The sequence below is a fragment of the Xiphophorus hellerii genome, chromosome 11 (genome assembly GCF_003331165.1).
Source record: "Xiphophorus hellerii strain 12219 chromosome 11, Xiphophorus_hellerii-4.1, whole genome shotgun sequence".
Lineage (NCBI taxonomy): Eukaryota > Metazoa > Chordata > Actinopteri > Cyprinodontiformes > Poeciliidae > Xiphophorus > Xiphophorus hellerii.
Window position 1 is genome coordinate 23,665,983 of NC_045682.1, and position 22,826 is coordinate 23,688,808.

General features: G+C 36.3%; 2 protein-coding genes across 3 annotated transcripts in view; one reads left to right on the forward strand and one right to left on the reverse strand.

The window, feature by feature from the left end:
- Positions 1–4,800: 4,800 nt before the first annotated feature.
- On the reverse strand, positions 4,801–10,680 carry smyd4 (SET and MYND domain containing 4). The gene is made up of 10 exons (XM_032577398.1): positions 10,410–10,680; positions 10,040–10,184; positions 9,708–9,797; positions 8,203–9,169; positions 7,488–7,754; positions 7,043–7,209; positions 6,765–6,903; positions 6,555–6,671; positions 5,162–5,285; positions 4,801–5,018 (listed from the first exon to the last, which is right to left on the reverse strand). The coding sequence occupies exons 1-10, from the start codon at positions 10,541–10,543 to the stop codon at positions 4,886–4,888; spliced, it is 2,283 nt and encodes a 760-aa protein (XP_032433289.1). The 5' UTR covers positions 10,544–10,680; the 3' UTR covers positions 4,801–4,885.
- Positions 10,681–11,081: 401 nt separating this feature from the next.
- LOC116728730 (replication protein A 70 kDa DNA-binding subunit-like) overlaps positions 11,082–22,826 on the forward strand; it is a 40,549-nt gene continuing 28,804 nt past the window's right edge. Inside the window, exons 1-10 of one of the 2 annotated variants that reach the window (XM_032577017.1) lie at positions 11,082–11,193; positions 11,596–11,643; positions 12,189–12,264; positions 12,704–12,812; positions 13,011–13,102; positions 13,207–13,302; positions 19,399–19,663; positions 19,709–19,792; positions 21,826–21,928; positions 22,024–22,092. In XM_032577017.1, the coding sequence (XP_032432908.1) occupies positions 11,161–11,193; positions 11,596–11,643; positions 12,189–12,264; positions 12,704–12,812; positions 13,011–13,102; positions 13,207–13,302; positions 19,399–19,663; positions 19,709–19,792; positions 21,826–21,928; positions 22,024–22,092 (975 nt within the window). In that variant the 5' untranslated portion in view covers positions 11,082–11,160. Of the gene's footprint in view, positions 11,194–11,595; positions 11,644–12,188; positions 12,265–12,703; positions 12,813–13,010; positions 13,103–13,206; positions 13,303–19,398; positions 19,793–21,825; positions 21,929–22,023; positions 22,093–22,826 lie in introns of both variants that reach the window. The other variant, XM_032577016.1, reaches the window with a different exon arrangement.

Below are 22,826 nucleotides of genomic sequence, written 5' to 3' on the forward strand. Positions count from 1 at the left end.
TTAAATGCATTTATCTTTAGGATGAGGATCAGAGGAAAGGGTCAGGGTTTGATTTAAACATTGAGTTTAAATCTAGGTTTGTGATTAGGTCATGAAAGAAAGACTAAATGTTTATTAACCACATTAACAAGTTTCTGAAGAATTTTGTTGACAGCAGTTAACTACAAATGTATGTATCTTAAGTCCATATTTTAAAATGACCAATTACTATTCTGATAAGAAAGTTCTTAATAAAAGAGCACTGCTTTCTGGAATGCTGTAGGCTGATCATTTTTTGAGCAGAATGTCCTCCAGAAACTGTAGGAGACTTCTGAGTAGATTTTCAGTTAATCTTCACTCTTAAAGGTCAAACTAGCTTATAGCTAATGACAACGGTCTATCCCATTACCCATCCTCCTTCTGGCTGCTGCATGACAGTAATTGATGACTTGTGTCTATAAGTGATCCACTACTGCTTATTCGTCAAGATGCCCTCTCATTTTGTTGGCCCATAAAATCCCTGAGAAATGTATCTTCATGTATTGCTTGGTCCACAGCTTTTGAATTTTAATCAGCAGTGGTCATATCTCAGCTTTCTTTATCTTTTATATTTCTCTGAGCACTTGACAGCTTGTACAGGTCTGAAATATGGCATGGTGAAATATTATAGTTTGGTTATTTCTGTGAGCCTCTGCTGAGTAGTAGTTAGCAGAAGTTATGTCTATATAGTTATATTTACATTCATTCTTTGGTCAGTGAGTTAATATTGTCACAATATTAAATGAAGTCAAGTCTTCTAAAAAAGGGTTTTGTCTTTATTGTCTTTAATTTGATCATTTTTATGCAGTTGAGTTGGAAAGATAAAATCAAAAATTAATCCATTTTGGGCTGTCTAGTGCAACAATTGTTGCCTCACTAAAAAGTCTTAGTCCCACTCCATAGTGAAGCTTTAGAGTTTAAATGTTCTTCCTGTGCATCTCTAGACTTGGTTCTTGTCAGTCATGTATGGAAGTTGGAGGGTAGGAACAATTCTGTGATGTCTTGTGCCAGTGAGACTTTAAAGGTGGTGCACAAGACTTTAGTACTATGGCTGCAGAATTAGACAACTTGTTCAGTCCTAGAAGACAAATCATCTGTTTTATCCACACAACAATATGTTCTAACAAACTCAAGCATTCATAAATATAGACAAGAGAGTACATAACAAGAATGATAAAAAATCCTTACAAATAAATAATCATTAATATTTGAAAAACAAAATTAACCCAAGTATTAATTGTTTAGAAAACCTGGTTTGCAATGTTACTTTTAACCATTAATTTTTAGATTAAAAATATTAATACATTATTTTTGGGTCAAACTCAAACACGTTCTTGAACCAGGCCTTTGATTAGCACAATAACCCAAACTGTTTTGTTTTTTAAGGCAGCAGTTTTTAAGCTTTATGACTGCCGATTCAAGCTTCCCCAAACAATGTCCCCAAAACCTAGAAGCACATACCACACTCTTATTGCAAAATAAGAGAGAGAAATGGCTGAAAAGCAATAAGAGATCACATTACACTGCAAGAAGAGGAGAATAGTGAAAAAGAAGCATGAGCAGTCATGGAGCTAAATGGCTTCTTTATCCATCCATGTTTCTTCTCACATGAGACAGTTGAACAAAAAAAAGGACATAATGTGACATTTATTACAGTGAAAATAAATTATAGAGGAAGGGTCATTACCGTCTGGAGAGTTTTGAGAAAAATGAATCTATTCTTAGCTTTTACCCACATAATGAGATATGCCTGCAGTTTCCTATTAAGAAGTTTCAGAAGACCAAGCTTGGCCCTGGTGAATAATCTTTCATCAATCAGACAAAAAAGTACAAACATTACTCCTATTTAAATGGAGGTGTGCTAGATGAATAAACATTTGTGGATGTTTTTGCAAGAAAATGCTAACAATTAATATCCCAGGTATCACAGAAGGCAAGCTGGCACCACAGAATGTACACAAAGCAAACAAATTATGCCCATTTCCCTGAAGCAAGTTTCCTCCTCAATATTGTTTGTTTACCCATTGGACGTTTAAAATATGCCACCTGGGTTTTTGCTTCCTGAAGGTGCATGAATAATTCCAGCGAAAATAATATCCTGCTTCTATAAGAGCTGGCTTCAGTTTTCAAGGACAAAGATGTGATACAGAAATGTTTTTTTGTTCTGTTTTATTTGTGAATACCCCTTTAAATCAAAACTAACACTTATCCCCTCCACCAAGTACATATGCAGAGAGGTACAACATACATTGGCTCTTGGTCAGCTCTCATAATGCTTTGTAATAAACAGAAAATAACACAAATGATACTGAGATTGTTTCTTTTTGCTAAATTCAAGTAATTGGTTCAGCCATAACATGGTATTAAGTTACCAAACATGATAAGCTGGTCGGAAATTGAAACTAATTAATTAGGTTTTTACTCTGCACTTTATCACCTACCTTAAGTTAGACCACTCTCATACTAACAGTATTACCAGGCTCCGTACAGCCATAACTGATGCCTGACAGACCATCACTTATATCTTCAGGGTCACACCACCTGGTGTTTGAGGTGTCAGTCATTCTCCAACTCTCCGTGTTTCACACTGCTTACTCATAGATGTGTGATGGTGTTCCAGCAAGGTGAGCCGGCTGTTCAGGAGAATAATTGGCAATGCCTTTGCTGTCCAGTTCCCTCACCTTGCCCAGTGTGCACATTTCTCAAGCACACATGCCAAATTTAGCTCATCTCTCTGCAGCCCTCAAATTTAGAAGCTGCCATTCTCATTCAACACTTAACCCCCTCATTTTTCTCTCTCTATATTTTTAACAATGATCTATAGGGTTTAGCTGAAGTCTGCAAGTACAATAAATAATGGCTGTTTCTAAATTTTCTCCAGGAGAGATTGTGTTTACCATCTAACCCTGATTCAGACTTGGATTAATTACCAGCCATTTTTATAATAGTTGGTAACAACGGTCTGTCCTGGACAGTAATGGAGATTTTATTTTTACATGAGCCCAGATGCATTACCATCCTCTGCATCATGTATCAGATTCCTTCTGCTGAGGAGAGAGAGAGCTGAAAAACTGAGCGCCAAGGAGACCGACTGCCGACGCAAATCCACTAAAAGGAGAATGGAGAGACTTTAGAATATGAGGGGGCTTTTAGAGTGAAGAGCGAGGAGCTCATCTAATGATCAGGATGGGATAGTTTGACCTTTAAATGGCCTGTCATAGGGTTGGACACATAAAACTGTAGGTAAACAGATTACTGCTTATGAAATTGATGTGATAATAGTATCAAAATACAAATAGAGTATCGTGCAAGACTATCCTTGAACATTTTCAAATTGTGTCATCATATTTTATTGTGACGCCACCAGAATAACTATTACAACGCTGAAGGAGTACAGGCTACAGCAGCCTAGGAGAGTCAAAGCTCTATAGAAGTGGCAATGAGGAATCCAGAGTTGAAGAGGTTTGACTTAAATTTCCTCAAAAGCATGTGGGAAATTTCATAGTCAAGTGGAAGAAAGTTCTTTGATCTGATGAGACCAAAGTTGAGTTTTTTGACAAACGCCACATTAACAAACACACCATCCCCACTGTGAAGCACGGTGGTGGCAGCATCAAGTTCTGGGGATTTTTATATCATTGTAACTAGTTATTAAAATTAGTTTCCAATTTGACGATAAATTATGTTTTTTGTATTTTTTTTTTGTTCAAATAAGCCAAATGTTATTGGTCATGGTTGATTTGTAAAATCAGTAATGCCTGGAAAAGAATATTTAGATTTTTTTACTGTAAAAATCATCAAAATGGAACTGAGTTACGAGGAATATATAAATATATGTACAAATATATATACAAATATATATTAACAGCTCCCCTGAGTGTAACAATTGAATCACTTTTTTTTTTCTTTTACAACACTTTCTTGGAAAACTATTTGTGACTACAAATATTTGGGGACAACTCTTAATCTGTTTTGCACGTCTGCAGACAGATATTTAGTATTCAGTGCATACACTGCGTATTTAGTTAAAAAATGTTAAAGCATTCATTCTTATTTCTTTGCAGTTGATCACCCTCATCACATATCTGCCCCCTTGGAATCCTGCTGTGCTCAGTGAAAACTACCTCTGAGCTGATCTTAGTTGCTTTATTTTTTTACTTTGACCTTGACTTCCACACATAAATTCAAATCTGTCCTGTTGGCTACCTTCCAGATAGCAGTGGATGCCTGAGGACATCCAGCTGTGTGCTCTGTCTTACTGCATTTATCAACATAAGTTGTTTATTCTCTATTGAAACTACAGAATCTTTAGGAGAATGCTTACTCTGATCGTATCTCTCATTATTCATGAATAAAGTCATAACAGAACTGAGTTACGAGAAACTATTAGGGTGAAGGTCCTGGGGAAGATGCACTGCAGGTTCAAGAGTCAAAGCACCATCCTGCTTTCCAGCTATTCAGGCATGAAATTGAATTAGTCAGTGTGCAACTACTGCCATCTAAAGGTTAGAGGGTGACATATTGCGGAGTTGGAGGTTAAATTTAGAGACAAATTTGCTTGGTTTTTAATCATTACTCATGGGTGTCTAAACAAGAGCCCCACAGCTATAAAAAAACAAATGTTTACTTCTGTTTGAATCGGAGCACATGTAACCTGGAAAGGTTGTCTTATACAGTGCAAGACTATCACTGAAGCATGAAATTGGAATTACTGATGGATCCATTCTGACACACACACACACACACCTACAGACAGAAAATTAACTCTTTCCTGAACCACAATGCCCACAATCAGAAAATATTTTATTCAGCTTCACAACATACAAAACTATATTTCGATATTAAGTGTGATCAGTCGGGCTTAAGCTTAGAATGTGGACCCTTGAAAACATTCCTCCATGGCGTTCAGTTCCTGTAGCTCAGGACAGTGAGGACCACAGTGGAGGGAGAGTATTCGCCTGACCTTGGGAATGACGGAGAGGGTTGGGCCTCTGGCACCACTGAGAGAAAAAAAAAAAAACACACACACATGCAAAGCTGGTTTTTTAATTAAGCAAAATAATAAAAAGGTTAATCTTACACCTCAAACTGGTGCAGAATTACTCATCTGAAAATAAGAGGACAAAGTATTTACTTGACTGACCCATTGAAGTGGAGCTGAACTAACTTGAAGAGCTGCTGTCCCAGTTCAAAGCTGTCTTTTCCATACTGGGAACTGATAGCTACAGCACTTTGCTCTAGATGGGTTGCTGCATTTTTCCAGTCACCTGTAGAAACAGTAAAAAAATGAATAAAATTAAAATCCGAATAAGAATATGAAACTTCTCAAGTCATGAATGTGTTGATCAGGATCAAAAAATTTGTTGCTTATGAAGCTCATATAACGCTAAACGGTAAAGACATTAAGTAAGTTTGGACTTTAACTGAAGTTAATAAGATATGAAAAGCAAGATTTGTTACTGTTAGTGTTCTTACAAAAGTTTAAGCCAATGGGTTTCCCTGTGGAAACAGTAGTCCACATCCCTTATCTGTAAAAAACTTCCAGTCAGTGGATTGGAAAACAGTCTCTCTCATACACTTCAAGGACTTCTTGGAGCAGAAAATCAAAAATGTTACCTTTTATGAAGTGGCTCTTCTTTCATGCTAAAACTCTCTGATTTAAACTGTCTCCTGCACAGCAGTTCAAATGCAGATCAACCTCATGTCCGTGTTACAGAGAGGTTTTAATTTAGGCATTATATTTTGGTAAGTTTAGAAACTATGCTTCTGAATTACATTACAAATGCAGTGATATCAATTAACACTTCTTCCAACTTACACTCCCATAAATAATTACTCATTTATGCCGATCTCTATTAAAATGTTAATGGCCACAGTTTTGCAATCCGTAATATTTACTCATTGTAACTTTAAAAAACGGACACAAACTAAATTTAAAGTTGCTTTTTTAGCAATTATTCCTCTTAGCTGTTCTTTTCGGTACTTTTTGGCATATTAATAAATGGACTACAAACTCAACGATTTTTACTTTTAGTTGTTATGAGACTAAACATATTCAAATATTGGCACACCTTGATACACCAATATTTGGCATATCAAATATTGGCGTCAGTATCATCAGTTGTGATGCTCACAAAAGCAAACAAATGGAAACCTTTTTCATTTGTCTTTTCTCAAAGTTGTTGCTCTGCAATTAAACTCCTGTTCCTGCACCTGGTTTTGAATATTGCTTGTTTATAAAAGGTCTTTCTAAAATCTACAAAAAAAATACATGCCTATCCTTTGTAATTTATAAAATTTTTCTTCATTGCATGCCTCCTTTTGGCAAAGCTATGTGTTAATCTTTTTGTATAATTTGTTGATGATATTCAGAAAATGACAAAAAAAAAGAGAAAAGAATATATAGCAAAATATATGCAGAAAACATAGTTACAGATAAATAAATCAGAAAAGTACACCTTCATTTAGTAATGGCAAATTATCTTAAATAGATTTTGTTATCATATATAACCGTCCAGGCCTTTTATAACTCTTACCCAAAGAAGCGTAAGCTCTGGCGGTGGCATCAGCCAGCTCCCCCTGCAGCGGATGAGTATCTCTGAGTAGAAGTCCAGACTGACTGCTGATCTTTTTCAGGAGGTGCAGGGCTTCCACTAGGTGAGAGAAGAGTGGAAGAAGGAATATTTGTAACTGTGTACCTGTATGTTTAAGTCTTAAGAGATTTGTCTGGAATTTTAGAAAGGAACCTGGATTTTCTTTTTCCATGAGCGCCACAGCTTTCTCTAAGGCAACCGTGAACTCCTGCAGCTTGTGGTTCACATCAGATGACGATATTTGATGACCACATGACAAAAGAGAACATGTAAATCCACTTCCTTTGTTTTTCTAAAGATAAAAATATACACATAGACAATATTTCAGATATTCAGTACAAATGTTTCATAGAAGTGCAAAAGAGTAACAGATCAGTAAATATCCAAAGTGAGTAATAAATAGTCATCGATAGTCATAAATATATACATACTTTAAGAGCTCCTTTGCACTTTGTACACAGGAGTCCTGACTCGTTCCTGCTGCTCTCCCTTATCTCCTCCTCCTGGTCGGTGCAGGCCTCACACTCACACAGGAAGTAGTACTGTTCCTGCAGGAGACGCTGCCGTTCTTCAGTCCCCATTCTGTTGCTGTTGGGCCCTGAAGACATGCATCAGACATTTAACTTGTGGAAATTATCAAAAATTATCTGATTTCAGGAGAGACTGATGAACTCATACAAAGTGTCTTTTAAGCCAGCGAGGTTTTGTGACTTTTATGGGGAAAAACATGTTATGTTATGTGAATTTGTTGCTTTTACAAGTAAATACTAAAATTGTTAGTATCACCACTGGGAGTGAGAAGTAAGGACTTCTCACGTAAGTGAGACGTTTTGTTTAATCCCTAAAAAAAAGTTGCTTGGCTGTCACATATCTCACCATAGCAGTGCAGGATTTCCTCTCCAGCACTGATATCTCTGGCTGCTCTGACTGTCACAGTGACTCCCCGGCCCTGCTGTCCTTCCCCAAGGAGACGCTGATTGAAACCTACGGACTCCTGTGAGCCACCAGGTTCATCAACAGTTCCGGTGCTAAAAACCAGACTGGTGTTGGGACGGCAGGAGTGATTGAGAAGGCTGAGAGTTGGAAACATCGCTGTGGCAACTCGAATTTCCTCCATAGACTGCACTCGTGAGTTTTCAGATCCTGTAGGAGGGAAAGGATGACAAACTAAAGGTTGTGTTTTTAAACAGATTCTAGAGTAATGCACTTCAGTGCCTTGCTAAATTATTAATACCCTTGCACTTTCTATTTAGTTATATTTTTTCAACCACAAATTGTGAAGTAAAAGGAAATTACATTTTGTTTATAAATTTAAAAAAATAAATAAATCTATCTGAAAGAGTTGCCAGGTGTGAAACATGGTTCTACAAGGCACTAACTCATAACATAGGTTAAAAAAAAAGAAAAGAAAAACTACACATAGTATTGTTCACAATCATTCACTATACTTTGCTGGTCTGTTATATAAAATACCAACAAAAAGAGTTTAAATGTGTGAGGCTGAAAGGCTAAAATCACCTGTATTTGCTTTAGCCTGGAAAAACCTAAGCTACAGCTGTTTATTGTGACATTTAACGTGTAGGAAACTTACCTGTTGCTTGCAGTGTGACAACTGCCTGAGCATTACACCTCAGCTGCAGCATGTGCCTCAGAACTGCACTTCCCACAACCCACAGCTCTGAGCTCCACTCTGTGTCTCCTCCTTTCTTCTTTGGTCCGTCAGAAGATTGGCTGGTTATTGATGAAGCATCACTCAGTTTCCAAGATGTAGGAAGAGGACCTGCCTTGCTGAGCTTCAGGTAAACTGTTGCCACAGTAAGCGCACACATGAAACGCAAACTAATGCTCTGATGCTCCGTATGCTGCATCAGGTGAAACACGGTCATGTATGGATTATACTGGTCAGACTTTTTCTGCTCATCCCTGATTGTCTCTCTTGCTCTGTGGATGTTTTCAATCCCGGCCTTTAGCGTTACCCTGAGAGCAAGCTGCGCCATTACACCCATCGCGGCAAGCTCTGCTCCCAGTGGACACTCCCAGTGGTGATGCTCTTCCCAAGCTTCCTGCTGACAAGAAGCTGAGCAATATCGGCTGAAGCTGCAGCCCTTACATGGCACGGCACACAGAGTATGAGCCAAACACCAGTGACATCGCTTGTGCTCTGTTCCAAACACAATTTCCCTCTGTATGTCCTGCCCCTGTCCTCTCTTTCCTTTAACCTTCTCAACTCCTGAAATGAGGACCCAGCTGAACGGCCTCTCACTCAGAATCTCCTCTCCAGCTGTGATGCTCTGCAGAGCCACCAGGTGGCAGCCTTTTTCCTTGCTGCATCCAACAGAAACTTGGGGACAAATGCAGAATCTGAAAGCTTCACTGGATGATACTGTAAGACTTTTGCTGCATTTATCATCATTTGAGACATGATAGAGTTGATCGTTTTTTGTTTTTACAGACATAGGGAGGTGGCTCAAGCACAGATTGCGACGGTCCTGCAGTTTGTGTGAGAGATGAGCTGGATAGCCAGTGTTCAAGGCTCTGTCGATGTCATAGAGACATTCCTAATGAAAACAGAAGTTGATGAATAAATTTTAAAGAAAAATAATAAAATGACTAAATTTAAGAAAAACATTTTACAATCATAACCAAGATACCCAAACTTCAAAATGAAAGATAAAGTAAAGAGGTCTGAAAGAACAGCCTGTCAATGAGCCATTAGCATTAATTAACACCTAATTAAATGTTGCTAATTAACACATTGATCAACATTTAAAAAGCCATTTTACATTGAACAAAGTGCTTTACAAAGAATAAAGTGTAAAACTGTAATAATATTGATATACAAAATAACACTTCAATGTTAATTAAATTTGATAAATCAAGATGTGGGGTTCTGCGAGACTTCAAAATGGATATTTAAGATGATCAATAAATGGTTCTAATTTAATTAGAAATGTAACTGTCACTCAACAGAACAGAGACATAATCACAAAATCAGATAATCACACTGCATCAACGTGAATAAAGGATAACCTGAATTTTAACTACAGTCTTAAATGGAAACTTCCATTAAACTTCCATTAGAATGATCAACCCTACCTGATACTGTTGCAGATGGTAGAGAGCAGCAGAGCGATTGGCATAGCACAGAGAAAGCTGCTCTGAACTTTGGGGAGCAAAACATATTCCCTGTAATAACAAGAAGGTTTCTTTGATTTCATTACGTGGTTGACAAGAATATAAAGTTTCCTCCTTTTTTATAATGCCTTAAGAATTATTTACGTATAAATGTTTTGACAGTCGACCAGCATTTCAAGATATTTACCATCACACAGCTATTGGTTCACCTACTGAATACTTTAACTCTCTGAACTTCATTTACAGCAATAGTATGTGAAGCATATAGTCCTTTGTAGAACATTTTAATCCACCTGTGAATAGTGCAGAGCTGCAGCCTTGTAGTCTCTTGTCTTAAAGATGGAGTTACCCTTTTCTCTGCATTTGGCTGCTTCTTCTGCATCTTTCTTCACTGAGAGTCCTGCAGAGATTAATTGAATAGCATCCAGGTCTTGTTGGCTGGAAAACACAAAGAGACACAAAGATGCTTTTTTTCTCTCATACGGCTCATGGTTTCGTCTAAACCATCTACTGTCAATAAATTATGCGTTAATGAATTATCGTAAACAATTCAGCCTAAAGCTCTTTAGCCCAAACGGTCTCAGATAGCATAACTGAAACATGTAACAACGAGTCAAACTTGTTTAAAAAATACAAATAGTTTCTGTTAAGAGATAAACGTACTTTGCCAAGCTTAAAGCGCATTTAAATACATCATCGATTTCATGCAGAGAGAGAAATGTTTCCTTTAGCTCAGGATCCAGTCCACTCCATTTGTGTGCAACGTGATCTTGCCACTGCACGCACGGAAGATCCATCAGGAACTACAGTGAGACTTCAAGGCACTGTATCAAAGTTTTATCATCATACGTGGAAGCAAAACCTAGTTTTAGGTTTGTTTTGGGTCGGCTTCACATCCAGCATGCTACTATTAAAACATCCTTAGCAAGCTAATATCATCGCTGGCAGTTCCTGGTGAGAACTTTCCAAATAAAATCCCACATACTGTCTTGGTTTAAGCTACAAAAATCTAATTTGGGCAATTATAGTATAACTGGTTAATTATAAAGTATAGCTTTTGACGGCGCCACCATAATACAGCCTACAAATGAATCTATGAAATGTTTAAACAAATTACCAAGCATATTATTATTATTATTATTATTATTATTATTATTATTATTATTATTATTATTATTATTATTATACAGTTGATGGTAAAATTAGTAAATTAACAAATAAATCAAAAACAAAGCGGTCCTCAGAACCAATCTTGAACGACGCTGTCTTTTATTTTGAAAGCTTGCGTGTTTATTTTGATGTTACCTTTCTCGTTTCCTTCGCTGATCTCGCGAGAAGTGCAATCACTTGCCTTAGACTTCGCACCGCAGAAGCTAATGTCTGGGAGCCTTTTAAACAACTTTACAAAGAAGACATGACTGCGAAATTAACACATGGGGCAGTTGAAGTAAGCTTCAAATGCATTATAACAGGATGTTTATTTTTACCGTTAGAATAATTGTCTTAAGGTTACTTTTAATAACGGAGCGCTGCCTTCAAGAACCTGCTAGCGTTTGCTTAGGATATTTATAGATACATCGGGACTTTACATGTAATTCTCCGAATTAATAAAATCGAGACAATAAATGTATGCTCAATTTTGTAAATATCTGGGGCACATTATGTTTAAATCTTCGTATGAATAAAAATTTGATTCCAGAGGTACCGCGTCTGCTCTATCCTATCATGTGGTGTTTATGTACAACTTCGGGAGCGATGAGAACTAATTGATGTCCAGATGCTAACTTTGCAGCATTAGCATCATAAAGTGCTAAAGAAATCAAGCTTACTAACAGGTGTGTTTTTTCAGGCCCTTGTGAAAGGATCGCATGTAGAGAATCCGGTGCTGCAGTTACTGGTGAGTAAAAGAGTCAGCACAATCCAACACGTTTTTCTTCGCTGTTTATATATAAACATTTTATGTTTATATACTACTGAAGAAAAATCTTATATTTGTGGTTTGATGAATTGCATAAGTTTTAGTGTGACACAAAATGAAAAACAACCAACAGAATTTTCATGAATTGTTGTCTGTTGAATATGCACCTATTAGGTTTTTCTTGGCCAATACAATTGTCAAGTTTTCTTTAATCTTTGATTTGTAACCTTGGCTTTTTTCCCAACTTTCTAAATTTGCATTGATATTCTCCGACCCAGTATCTATCTGGCTTCACACCTGGCCTCTGTTTTTATGTTCTCACTGGAAAACAACTAAAATGCAGAATCAGTTAAATAGGAAAGAGTTGTCTGAGCTAAATTATATTCTCTTACAATATTAGTCTCTTTATACTCACTGTGGCAAAGTTCAATCAACTTGTTTAATGTCTCATATGATGCATTAGAAAATTTACATTTTAAATTCTTTGTTTCATCTTCCTAACTTTCTTTCTGTGTGTTTTTTAGAACATTCGTCAGATTAATACCACAGGTGTGCCCAGGTACCGCCTCATGATGAGTGATGGTCAGCACTACTTGTCTTGTAAGTAATGTTTTGAGAATGTAACATTCTAGTTTTAATGTTATCATTAATAAATTAAAAAATCCCTATTTCTTCTTTCTTGTTGTAAAAAAATGCATGTCCAATGTACCAAAGTGAATAACTGTGTTTCATTATTTATGTGTACAAGTAAATAAACGTCCATATGTGAAAAATGTTTGCATCCCGGGTGGTCTTATATTTACCGTACAAGTTATGTGAAAATTCATGTTTGGGTAAAGTAGTCTTTTCAAACTGTTATTTATAGTTCTGCTCATTATCTCACAAGATAAGTGTCAAAGACTAAAACAAAAATAATAATTTTTTTCACTGTGCAAGTTAACTCGTCAATTGTTTTCCAAGTGGATCAAATTCATTGTCTTTCCAGACTAAATAATAAATTGATCAGCCTTAATTTGTTTGCATATGTATCTTTGTCCAGCCTTCCTGATGGCCACCCAGTTGAACCATCTGGCAGAAGAGAACCTTCTTGTACCACATTGTGTGTGTTTGTTAAAAAGGACAACCAATAACACTTTGTCAGATGGCCGGTATGTGTTTCCTCCTTTTGTAGTTTTAAATCAATTTCTTTTCTTTTATACTACAATTTTCCAAAATTGAAAAATATATTTGTTCTCTATAGAATTAAGTCATTTGTTTTCTGATGAGAATAATTTTAACATTGCTCTTTACGTTGCTATCTTACCAAGCCAACACAGTATGTTTAAATATGTTTTTTCCTTGTTTAGGCACGTGGTCGTTGTTGTGGACATGGAGGTCTTGAAGTCAGCAGAAGAAGCTGGAGAAAAGATTGGAAATCCCAAATCATATTCAACAGATGGTATAGTTCTTTTAAGGGTTTGTGGTTAAATATAACAGCAGTAATGTAGGGCATTACTGCTGTGAGTGTTGATAGATGACAGATGATATTTGATTCACCTGCAGGTCAGTTGTCATCTCCAAATAAGGTGTCATCAACCACCTCGGAACCATCATCCACTTCAGCCGCTGAGGTACCTGGACCGTCCAACAACAGCAAAGGTGAGGGCCTGTATGTTTCGACGTGGTGTCGTAGATTGGCTTGGACTTGATTATAGCTTACAGCTAATAAAAACCCAAAATTAACTTTCACAGAAAATTAGAGTATGAAATAAAACCAATGCACCTATCAATATTAAAAAAATGTCTCTATACTTAATACTTGTCAACACTCCTTCAGCAGGAATTGCTGCATTAATGCATCATGCAATGGAAGTGATCAGCTTGAAGCTCTTCTGAGCTCTTGAGGAAGCCAATGTTACTTTAATAGTGGCTGCAACACATCTGCATTTTTGGCTTTGGTGTCCCATCTTCTTTTAAAAACACAATTATGCCAGGATCATTAAATTGGTACAGTGTGCTGTAGTTTCCTGGTAGATTTTTTTTGCTGACATTGAACTTGATAAAATGCACCGGACCTCAAACAGCTTGGATTCTGTGGTTCTCCTCTCTTTGTCAGACTGACAAGGACATTCCAGCTTTAGGAATCACTGAAATAGGTGACATGATTTATACACATAAAAGGAAATTCAGGTAGGGAAATAAAATTAGGGCTATGTAGAAGACTTAATTATTCCCTTACATTAAAAAAAACTAAATTAAATAATTGCAACCCTTTATACTCACAAAACTTTTAATATTTACATACCCTAATTTTGCCAACAGAGGGAGCTATTCACCTTTGCGTTTTTGGCGCTGTTGTATATTTTTAACTTACTGGATTTTCTCCTTATTTTCTGTGTTATGATTATAATACAACAAAACCTTTACAGAAAGATTCTTATCCAAAAAGTAGCACTACAGGCAAAATATAAAACCATCTTATTTATTTTCTTACAGAGCCAATATCACTTCTTTTATCATAGATATTTTTCAAATTCTTGTAGAAGCAGGATCATAAACCCCAGTGCTGATATCCACCTGATCAATTGTATTACATTATGACAGCAGATGAGAAGTTTTAACAATGTAACATGCCTGAATGATGGCAAATTTCTTTCTACTGTGGATGGTGCTCTGAATTATACCTAATGTATCCCATTTAGGATCAGATCCTCTGTTATTAGCTTAGCTAGTAGCCAGTAGTTTTTCAGCTCCTGCTGCTCTCAGCATTAACATTGCTTTAGTTATGAGGCAGGAACATACCCAGTAGTCCTCCTCAACAGAAGATGTAGGTGGGTGGGTGGGTATAATGAGTTTCTGATACATTGTGTGTTTGTGTAGGCTGCTGTCTACATGTGTGTTGTGACTGAGGGAACGTGTGTGGGCTGATGGCTTTTTCAGTTCATGGCTTCCTGTATGTGTTGAGGACTGGATTCCCCTGTAGCAAAGCACAGACGGAGGGGAAGAGGGATAGACACGTCTAATTTGACTCAGCAAAGATGAGGGTTAGCCTTTCCTTGTTATAGCGCATCCTTTGATCAGTGTTACCTCAGAGATCCCAACAGTTCAAGAGAACCTGCTGCTATGTTTACCTGTTGTGCTGACAACATTGTCTGCACTGTTCTTTATAACCAGAATAACAAGATTTATGTGAAGACAGCATTTTCTGTTTGTGGATGTGACCTAAGCTTTATTATTTTCCCATATTTCCTAAATTACATTTCCAGAGTCAATAACAAACATTATTTAATATCACAATTCAAGTATTTCAATGAGCTTTGGGAAATCAAAATACATCAGCTATTGCAATTTGACCGGAAGCTCTGAATGAAAGAACGCTCTGAGTCACATGTTGTGAACTTGACTTCTTGCCTCTTTCACTTACTTCTTTCTCTGGTACCCGAGTTCTTTCAAGCCAGAATGTCTAAGAGAAATGTCAGAAGTTTCCTCTTTAAAACATTGCAGTAATTAGGTGTTTGTCATGTGTAAGTAAATAATTAAGCTTACAGTCTAAGGCAAATAGTGCTGTCATATGAAATGCACATCTCAGCTTCCCCAGAGCGAGGAGATTATGAATTAAGAAATTAACTGAAAGCAGCTGTGACCAGCTATTCATGAATAGCATAATAGAAAAGATCCTAACAAAAGATTTTTTTTTCTTTAAAGGAAAGGGGAAATATGTCATCTTAACTCCACACTTCTATATATTTATCAACTGCAGAATTTATTTCGTGTTTATACATGCCATGTTTAAAGAGGGGTCTTGGGTATAAACCACATCTAGTATAGTACATATAAGAAAAATAGGAATATTTTGGAAGCCAAAGCAGCAACTCCCCTATCTGGCATTGACATAGCAGTGTTTTAAAACTGCAGTTGACAAGGTACAAAGGACATGTTGACTGCAGGCTAGTTATCTGAGCTGATATATTAACTAGGCTAATATCAGCTTTTTTAATTTGGTACCTCTCAATGAGCAGAATCTCTGGAAAATATAATATTTTGTACAGGAAGGAATTGCAAACTGCAAAACGTAATGAGCATATATTCCATATTTTTGCTTGGAAATCTTTATTTTAATAAATACATTTCACAGATGAAATTTGTCTGTTTTTAACCCTTTAGATGATTCATTAGTTTGAATCTGTTGTGAAGATATTATACCACCTGGTTTTAAAGTCTCCACAGCTTCCCTGCTAAATACATTTCTCTTTTTGTGTACTTTAAAGTTCATGAATGCTGATTTATTTGAAATGCCTGTGTGTTTTGTCAAATCATGAGCCACGATATCAATATTCAACAATGACTTTTACTGGCAGTGACTGTAAAGTCAAAGGTCATGAAACGGTAGTTACAAACACATCTGTGCCTCCATTTAAATATTCAGCCGTAGCTTTCGCTTGAAATAGGCCGCCTTTCAAATGGCTCAGCACGTTTTTATTTAAATTTTAAAAAGAGGTCTGGACTAGGTCAAGAAAAGAAAAGTTATTGAATATTCATCACTAACTATTCTCTTTGTCTTCACATGTCTTTTTCTCACATGTCTGACAGCTTCTGTTGCTTCCAAAGGATCATGTGGTTAAACTGAAAAATCATGACAAATTATTAATTACAAGTAGTAATTAATTTCAAGCATCTGTAGCTTGTAATTTTCATAATTACTGTATTCAGTTTTTCAAAAAATGTGATGAATGTAATTAATAAATTATTAATAATTATTAGACCAATAAATAAGATGTTTATTTCAAGTCTGCCTTACATATGTGAGTGGTACTGTAAAGGCACTCCATACTTAGCTTGCCATGCCACAGTGATAAACCTTTTACTCGATAGAGGTGCTTAGGAAGCCTAAGTTACTTTACTCCTGGTTTCCAGCTGACCAGGTTTGTTGGGTTTCCTTTGGGTTTCTCTGTGTTGTTTAGGTAAGGTGAGGGTTCTGTTTGTAATGTGGGCATTTGCCAGGCATTGCTGGGAATATGAAATCAACTTATTCATAAAGTTTATCAAAGAGAAGCACAAAGTGCTGTAAAATGTTATGATAAACACCTGTGGTGACTTTGGACTTGACAAAGTGGACCAAAACCAGGAGATGAGATAATATGACTCACCCGTGGAAACTGCTGCAGCCTCCCACACGATTTCAAGTTGCTTGAAAATTCCTGGAGTACTTTTTTTCTTTTAGTTTTTCCTTCCACTCAACTTTCCACTTATATATTTAGATTTACACCATGACCAACCAGCTTTTTGACATCTAACCTGTTGATTAGAGGGAGTCAGTGATTTTCTGAGTGTGTCGTGTCTGAACTCCTCCCCATGATTGGTCATAATATATCACAATTAAAAACCCTTTCCGTTGATATTTTATAATATTGAGCCTTTTTGTCTGTGAATTTGGGTTTTATTAGCTTTTTTGGGGACATTTATCGAGCTGTACTTGTACATATTACATGTTTTTTTTTAAATTTTTTATGTATACTCTCAATACTGTACATGCACGTCACTTCCATGTTTTGGACACCATCTTGCCTTCTCTTTTGAACTTCCTCTCTCAAACACTCCATCTGAATAGAATTTGTTTGAATATTGATGTTCAATGTGTGATATCACTCTTGCTATTTACTCACAACATACCAGAAGCGCACACCTATATTTTAGGGTAAATATTTAATATGTTGAGAGCAGCAGCTTAAACCAGGGGAGTGAGGTCTGCTTTTGTTTTGTCCCAAACAGTCCATTCACCAAAATGCTGTTATGGTAGATGTCAAATGCCAACAAAACCAAAGCACTGCATCAAAAGTATGCCGACAACAGCTAACTGTTTGTTTGGTTTGAATCATTCTGATTGGGCTGATGCTGCTTTATTGTAGGAGGTGAGATGGCGCCATATGAGATTGTGGGATGGACCAAACTGTCTTCTGGCATTTCATCTGTTCAAAGGAACAGAAGAAAAGAGCTCAGCAGTTCTTGAAACTAATTTCATATTTACCCTTTTATGATTTATTTACATTATAGTTAAACAGAGATTGGGACAGATATGGTGATTCAGTTCAAGTATTAATAATTAAGTGACTGGTCTGAGCTAAAGCCACATGTTGGGTTTCCGTTGATTATTTTCTGTGAACTCAGTAACGTAGCACTAATTTCACAATTTATTTATGATATAGAATACTCCTTTGTTGCTTTCTTCTTGAGTTGATCCATATAAAAATATCCAATGCTAAAGAATTTCAGTACTGCTATTTTTTTTTGTGCTTTTAAGTCATAGCAATTTCTTGAATAGTAATTGGTTGACTGTTTTACCCAGAGAAAATAACTTATATTAATTTGCATTTAAACTGATAATAGCAGGGGACTAAGTGGATGTACAGAGAGATCTGTTGGAAGGATTTCACTTTTTCTGGCATTTTGTCAATTTTGCAAGCTCTCATATAACAAACATTTCTACTGGAACTGAGGATTATTACATTTTTTATTTAAGCGTTTTACTTGGGTACTTTAATGTTTCCAACTTTGTAATAATTTCTAATATAATTCATATTTTAATTTGGCTAATATAAGCTTTCTGATGGTTGCTCTGCACACTTACTGGCACCTCTGGTAAACAGGTGTATTGTCGTGGAGTAATCTTATTTTGAAAATTCTTCATTAATGAAGTCAATAAAACTGGATTTTTAAAATGTAGAAAGAAATATAGTTGTGTCACACTTATTTGCACCAAAAATAACCCTAACCCAAAAATGATTAATCACTGAAAGCATTTTTAAAAATGTATGCCACCTGTATGGTGTACTAAAGTGTCTATCAACTTTTAATTGGTATTTCATTGCTTTCTGATTTTGTGGGGTGTAAATATGATGGAACATAAATTAAACATTTTTCCTTGATAATTGTCATCTAGGATGGAACATTTCATTCCACATTTATTTATAAAAGCACTTTAAAACAATCACAGCTGATGCAAAGTGTTATGCACTCATACACACACAAAAGAGAACTCCTTACAGTACAATCACCTTCAATTTAAAAATCAAGTCTCACTGAAAAAAGTAGTTTTTAAGACAAAACTTTATAACTGGACATAGAAGGAGCCTCTGACATGGAACAAAATGACCCATGTTTATCTCGCCATCTATACAGTGAAGTAAAGGAGGTAAAAAATCCTCTGAGAACTATAGCAAAGTCTGACATCCATCAAAAATCTTTAGAATCTCTTTATACTTAGGTTGGTTATTTTGGAAGCATGCAAGAAATAAACCTTTTCTCTCCTACCATCATAAACATAACCATTTTTAATTTACTGGAGGTTCTGTTATGCTGTGGGCCTGTTTCTTTTTTCCGCTTGGTGAAAGGGCTTCAACTTGAAATTGGTTTACTGTAGGACACAAATTATATTCAATTCACTTTACATTGTGCTTTTGTATATTTTTTTCTGTTTTTACAATTTTAAGTTCAGCTGAAATGTTGCTATTTAACTACCTATTCTAAACTAGAAGCATAGAAATTATTTTATCTTCAACCTGTCTGCAAGTGTAAGGAATGTCAGTGTTTAGTTTATGAGGATGTAGTCCAGGTTTTAATAATTTAGCAGATGAATATGTTTAGGCCTACATAATTCAGACAGCTAATATAAATTGTGCTTCTTTTAATTAAATTCACATTTCAAATCAAATGCTTGTCTGACTTTGTTTTCCACTGACCGTTTTTTGACCTTCTAAGGATGGGGAACAGGTTTTACTGGAAAAGCTCCTGTGAAGACTTCACCAATGAAGACCTTTCCTATGAAAGGGTCGCCCATGAAGACGTCACCCATGAAAGCCTCACCTATGATGACCTCTCCCATGAAAGGGTCACCCATGAAGGGTTCATCAATGATGACCTCTCCCATGAAAGGGTCACCCATGAAGGGTTCATCAATGATGACCTCTCCCATGAAAGGGTCACCCATGAAGGGTTCATCAATGATGACCTCTCCCATGAAAGGGTCACCCATGAAGGGTTCACCAATGATGACCTCTCCCTTCAAAGGGTCACCCATGAAGGCGTCCACCAGTTCACCAGGTTCTGTCCCAAAAGTGATGCCTATCGCTACCCTCAACCCGTACATCAGCAAGTAAGTCTACCTGCCACTTTGACCTTGTTTTCCATTTATTTGTTTGTTATTTAAACTCTGTATCACACAGTTGAATAATACACTTACATGTACTTACATCCTATTTTCATATCAAACTGTATTCATTTGTCGTTTCACTCTTAGATCATTTTCGTCATTGCTCAGTCATCAGCCAAACTATTTTCTCTGATTTTGTGGCTGGTTTGTTTTTGCTGCCATTTCTCTAAAACACTGTAGGGAATTTTTGAAAACGTGTGCAAGTGTATGCATGTGTAAGCATTTTTTTTTAGTATTATTTTTATACAAATGTGAGTGGCTGTGTGGACTTGAGCGTGTGCATGTATTTCAATCCATTTGCATGGAAATGAAATAAAATGACTGATCTTGCCTCAGAAATGGATTCTTTTTTTAAAGGCAGGTACTGCTGGGTCTTTATGGGCTGCTGCTGAGGTTTTGATTCTGTTATTTGGCCCTTTGGGGATTTGGCCAACCTTGTCTGTGTCCCTTTTCCTTCACTCTTATATTTTCTCCTCAGTCTTCAATTTCACTTCTTTTTTTAAATCATTTATTAAACATTTATCTTTGGCATTTAGTGCTGTTGCTTCTGTTTCAGAACAGTTGTCCAGATTAGAGCAAAGGTACTTTTTAACTCTCCATGTTTGTGCTCTGATAACACAAATGTGTGTGAAATTGCAAGCTACAAGATAATGTGCCTGTAGGTGTTATAATAAACTGATGACTGTTCTTGCTTTGATGTTGGGAAGGACCCATGGTGAGTGAAACAGATGATGTCAGCAGTTGTGCTTCATGGAGGAAGGCATAAGTGGAAAAAAAGTTAAACATTTTTGCCTGTGTTGGATATATTACAGTTGTACTTCTTTTGGCCATCTACTTTGACTTCTGGTTGTCATAAACCCAGGTGTGGCAGTAGTCTCCATATTGTGCTCTCTCTGGATCATCCTCATAATTGGGGGTTTATTCGCATAAGTTACATTGTGTCTATCCTCCACTGTTTTAGCACAGAGATCAGAAAGCTGAAAAAAAGTGTAGAGTTTTGCAGACTTGCTTAAACAAGAATAAGAACTATATTTTGTAAATGCATGTATTTATAAATGCATTCAGTTGTTGGTAGATGTACAACACCAAGTTTGAACTTTGAGGAGAAAGTTAATTTTACTTTCTTGAAACTTTATAAGCTTTAATTTCCAGTTTCTTTGAATTGTTTAACTAATGATATGCAGGGTCTGAAATTCACTTGTGGATTATGGGTATTGCATATTATATAATCGATTCCTGCAAATCTAGTTTTTATAATCTGGGAAATTTCCACATACTATTACAGTGATGTGTAATAATCACCATTGGAGCCATAAACTAAAATGAAGAACACTTATAGCAGTCTCCCTTTCTCTCTCATGAGGTCATTCAGCAGGACAGTGATCTGTTCACTAGACACAAAATTAACATCCTTCCATGGTCATCTCACCAGATCTAAATATTATAGGAAACATTTGAAGAAAGAGAGCCAAAGACTCTGGATCATCGTGGGCAGCGATTGCAGACTCAAACTTTAAGAACCGGTGTCTCTCATGTTTAGACAGGCTTTTGGCCTTATGCAGCTGAATAAAGTACTGAATTAACTGTTGAATATAACATCAAGTTCGGTAGTGCTTTATAATGAATCATTTATTTTAGTCAAGTGTGCTGAACCAGGCAAACTTCTAAAACATACAAGACAGTCTGAGAAATTGTGCAAACAGAAATGGTCAAACGTCTCTAAGCTCAAACCTTGCAAAATATTATGAGATAATGTTATGATTCTTTTTTTTGTTGTTGTTTAAGAAAGGTAATGTTAAAGTGGTTAGGTGCTAGTAAGTAATTGTGGATATGTTTTGAAAGTTGCTTTATGGATCTTTAACCATCCATTTTTGATCCCATATGAGGAAGTTCTTCAACAAAAACCGCCTACACCTTACCCTCTATTAGCATCTGCTGCCTACAAACTGATCAGCTTTTGTACTGTTTGTCCCTAGGTGGACTATTAGAGCCAGAGTCACAAACAAATCCAATATCCGTAACTGGAGTAACTCCAGAGGGGAGGGCAAGCTCTTCTCCTTTGAGGTCGTGGATGAGAGCGTGAGTAGAGATGTGCTAACATTTGTTTGCATTGTGCATGTCACACATGGTGGTGTTTTTGCTTTATCCATGCAATATGCCTTGTTGGTCAACAGGGTGAAATCAGGATCACAGCCTTCAACAATGAAGTGGACAAGTTTTTCACTCTATTGGAGCAAGGCAAGGTGAGGACATTCATATGAATCCTTTACATAATAAGAGCCTTTTGTTATATAAAAATATTATATATTGAGTGTTTTGCTCTTTACTGGCTCATGAGTTGCCAGAACTATTCAAACCCAGACTTCCACATAGTTATTTGTGTTTAGATTGATTAAAATCTTTGTCATCAATGAATCCCTGATATTTTAAATCTATTTACAGAATAAGTTTTTAGGTAATATAAGGTAACTTGCTGACTGCAATATATAAAAAAAAAACTTCAGTAGAAATGGCTTTTTCTTTTTTTAGAAACAACTGCTAGTCTTGCTGTTTCAGTTTGTAAGGAGCAACAGTGGGTACTGTGGTGGCAAAGAATGCAGATGAGAGGATTGGCATAGATGTGCTGTGATGCACTGCTGTGATTTAAATGACTTGTAACACCTGTTTCAGGAACAGACAATAAAAACTCTCACTTTGGATTCACTCAATATTTCAGGTATTTTTACAGCTTTAATACATTTTCAAGAAGCCCTTTTAAATATAAAAAGTCAGCAAGCTTCAATGGCAATATATTTTCTCTTCTGTAATTTATTTTGTCAAATAATTAGGATTAAGATTGTTTCTGTCTAGGATTTCAGAATATGTAATACTTGCAAAATGCAAGTATTACATATTCAAGTATATAATACATAATGCAAGTATAATTCTATGTAATGGTAAAGCTCCCATTTTACCTGAGCAGCTGTGTCATCTGATA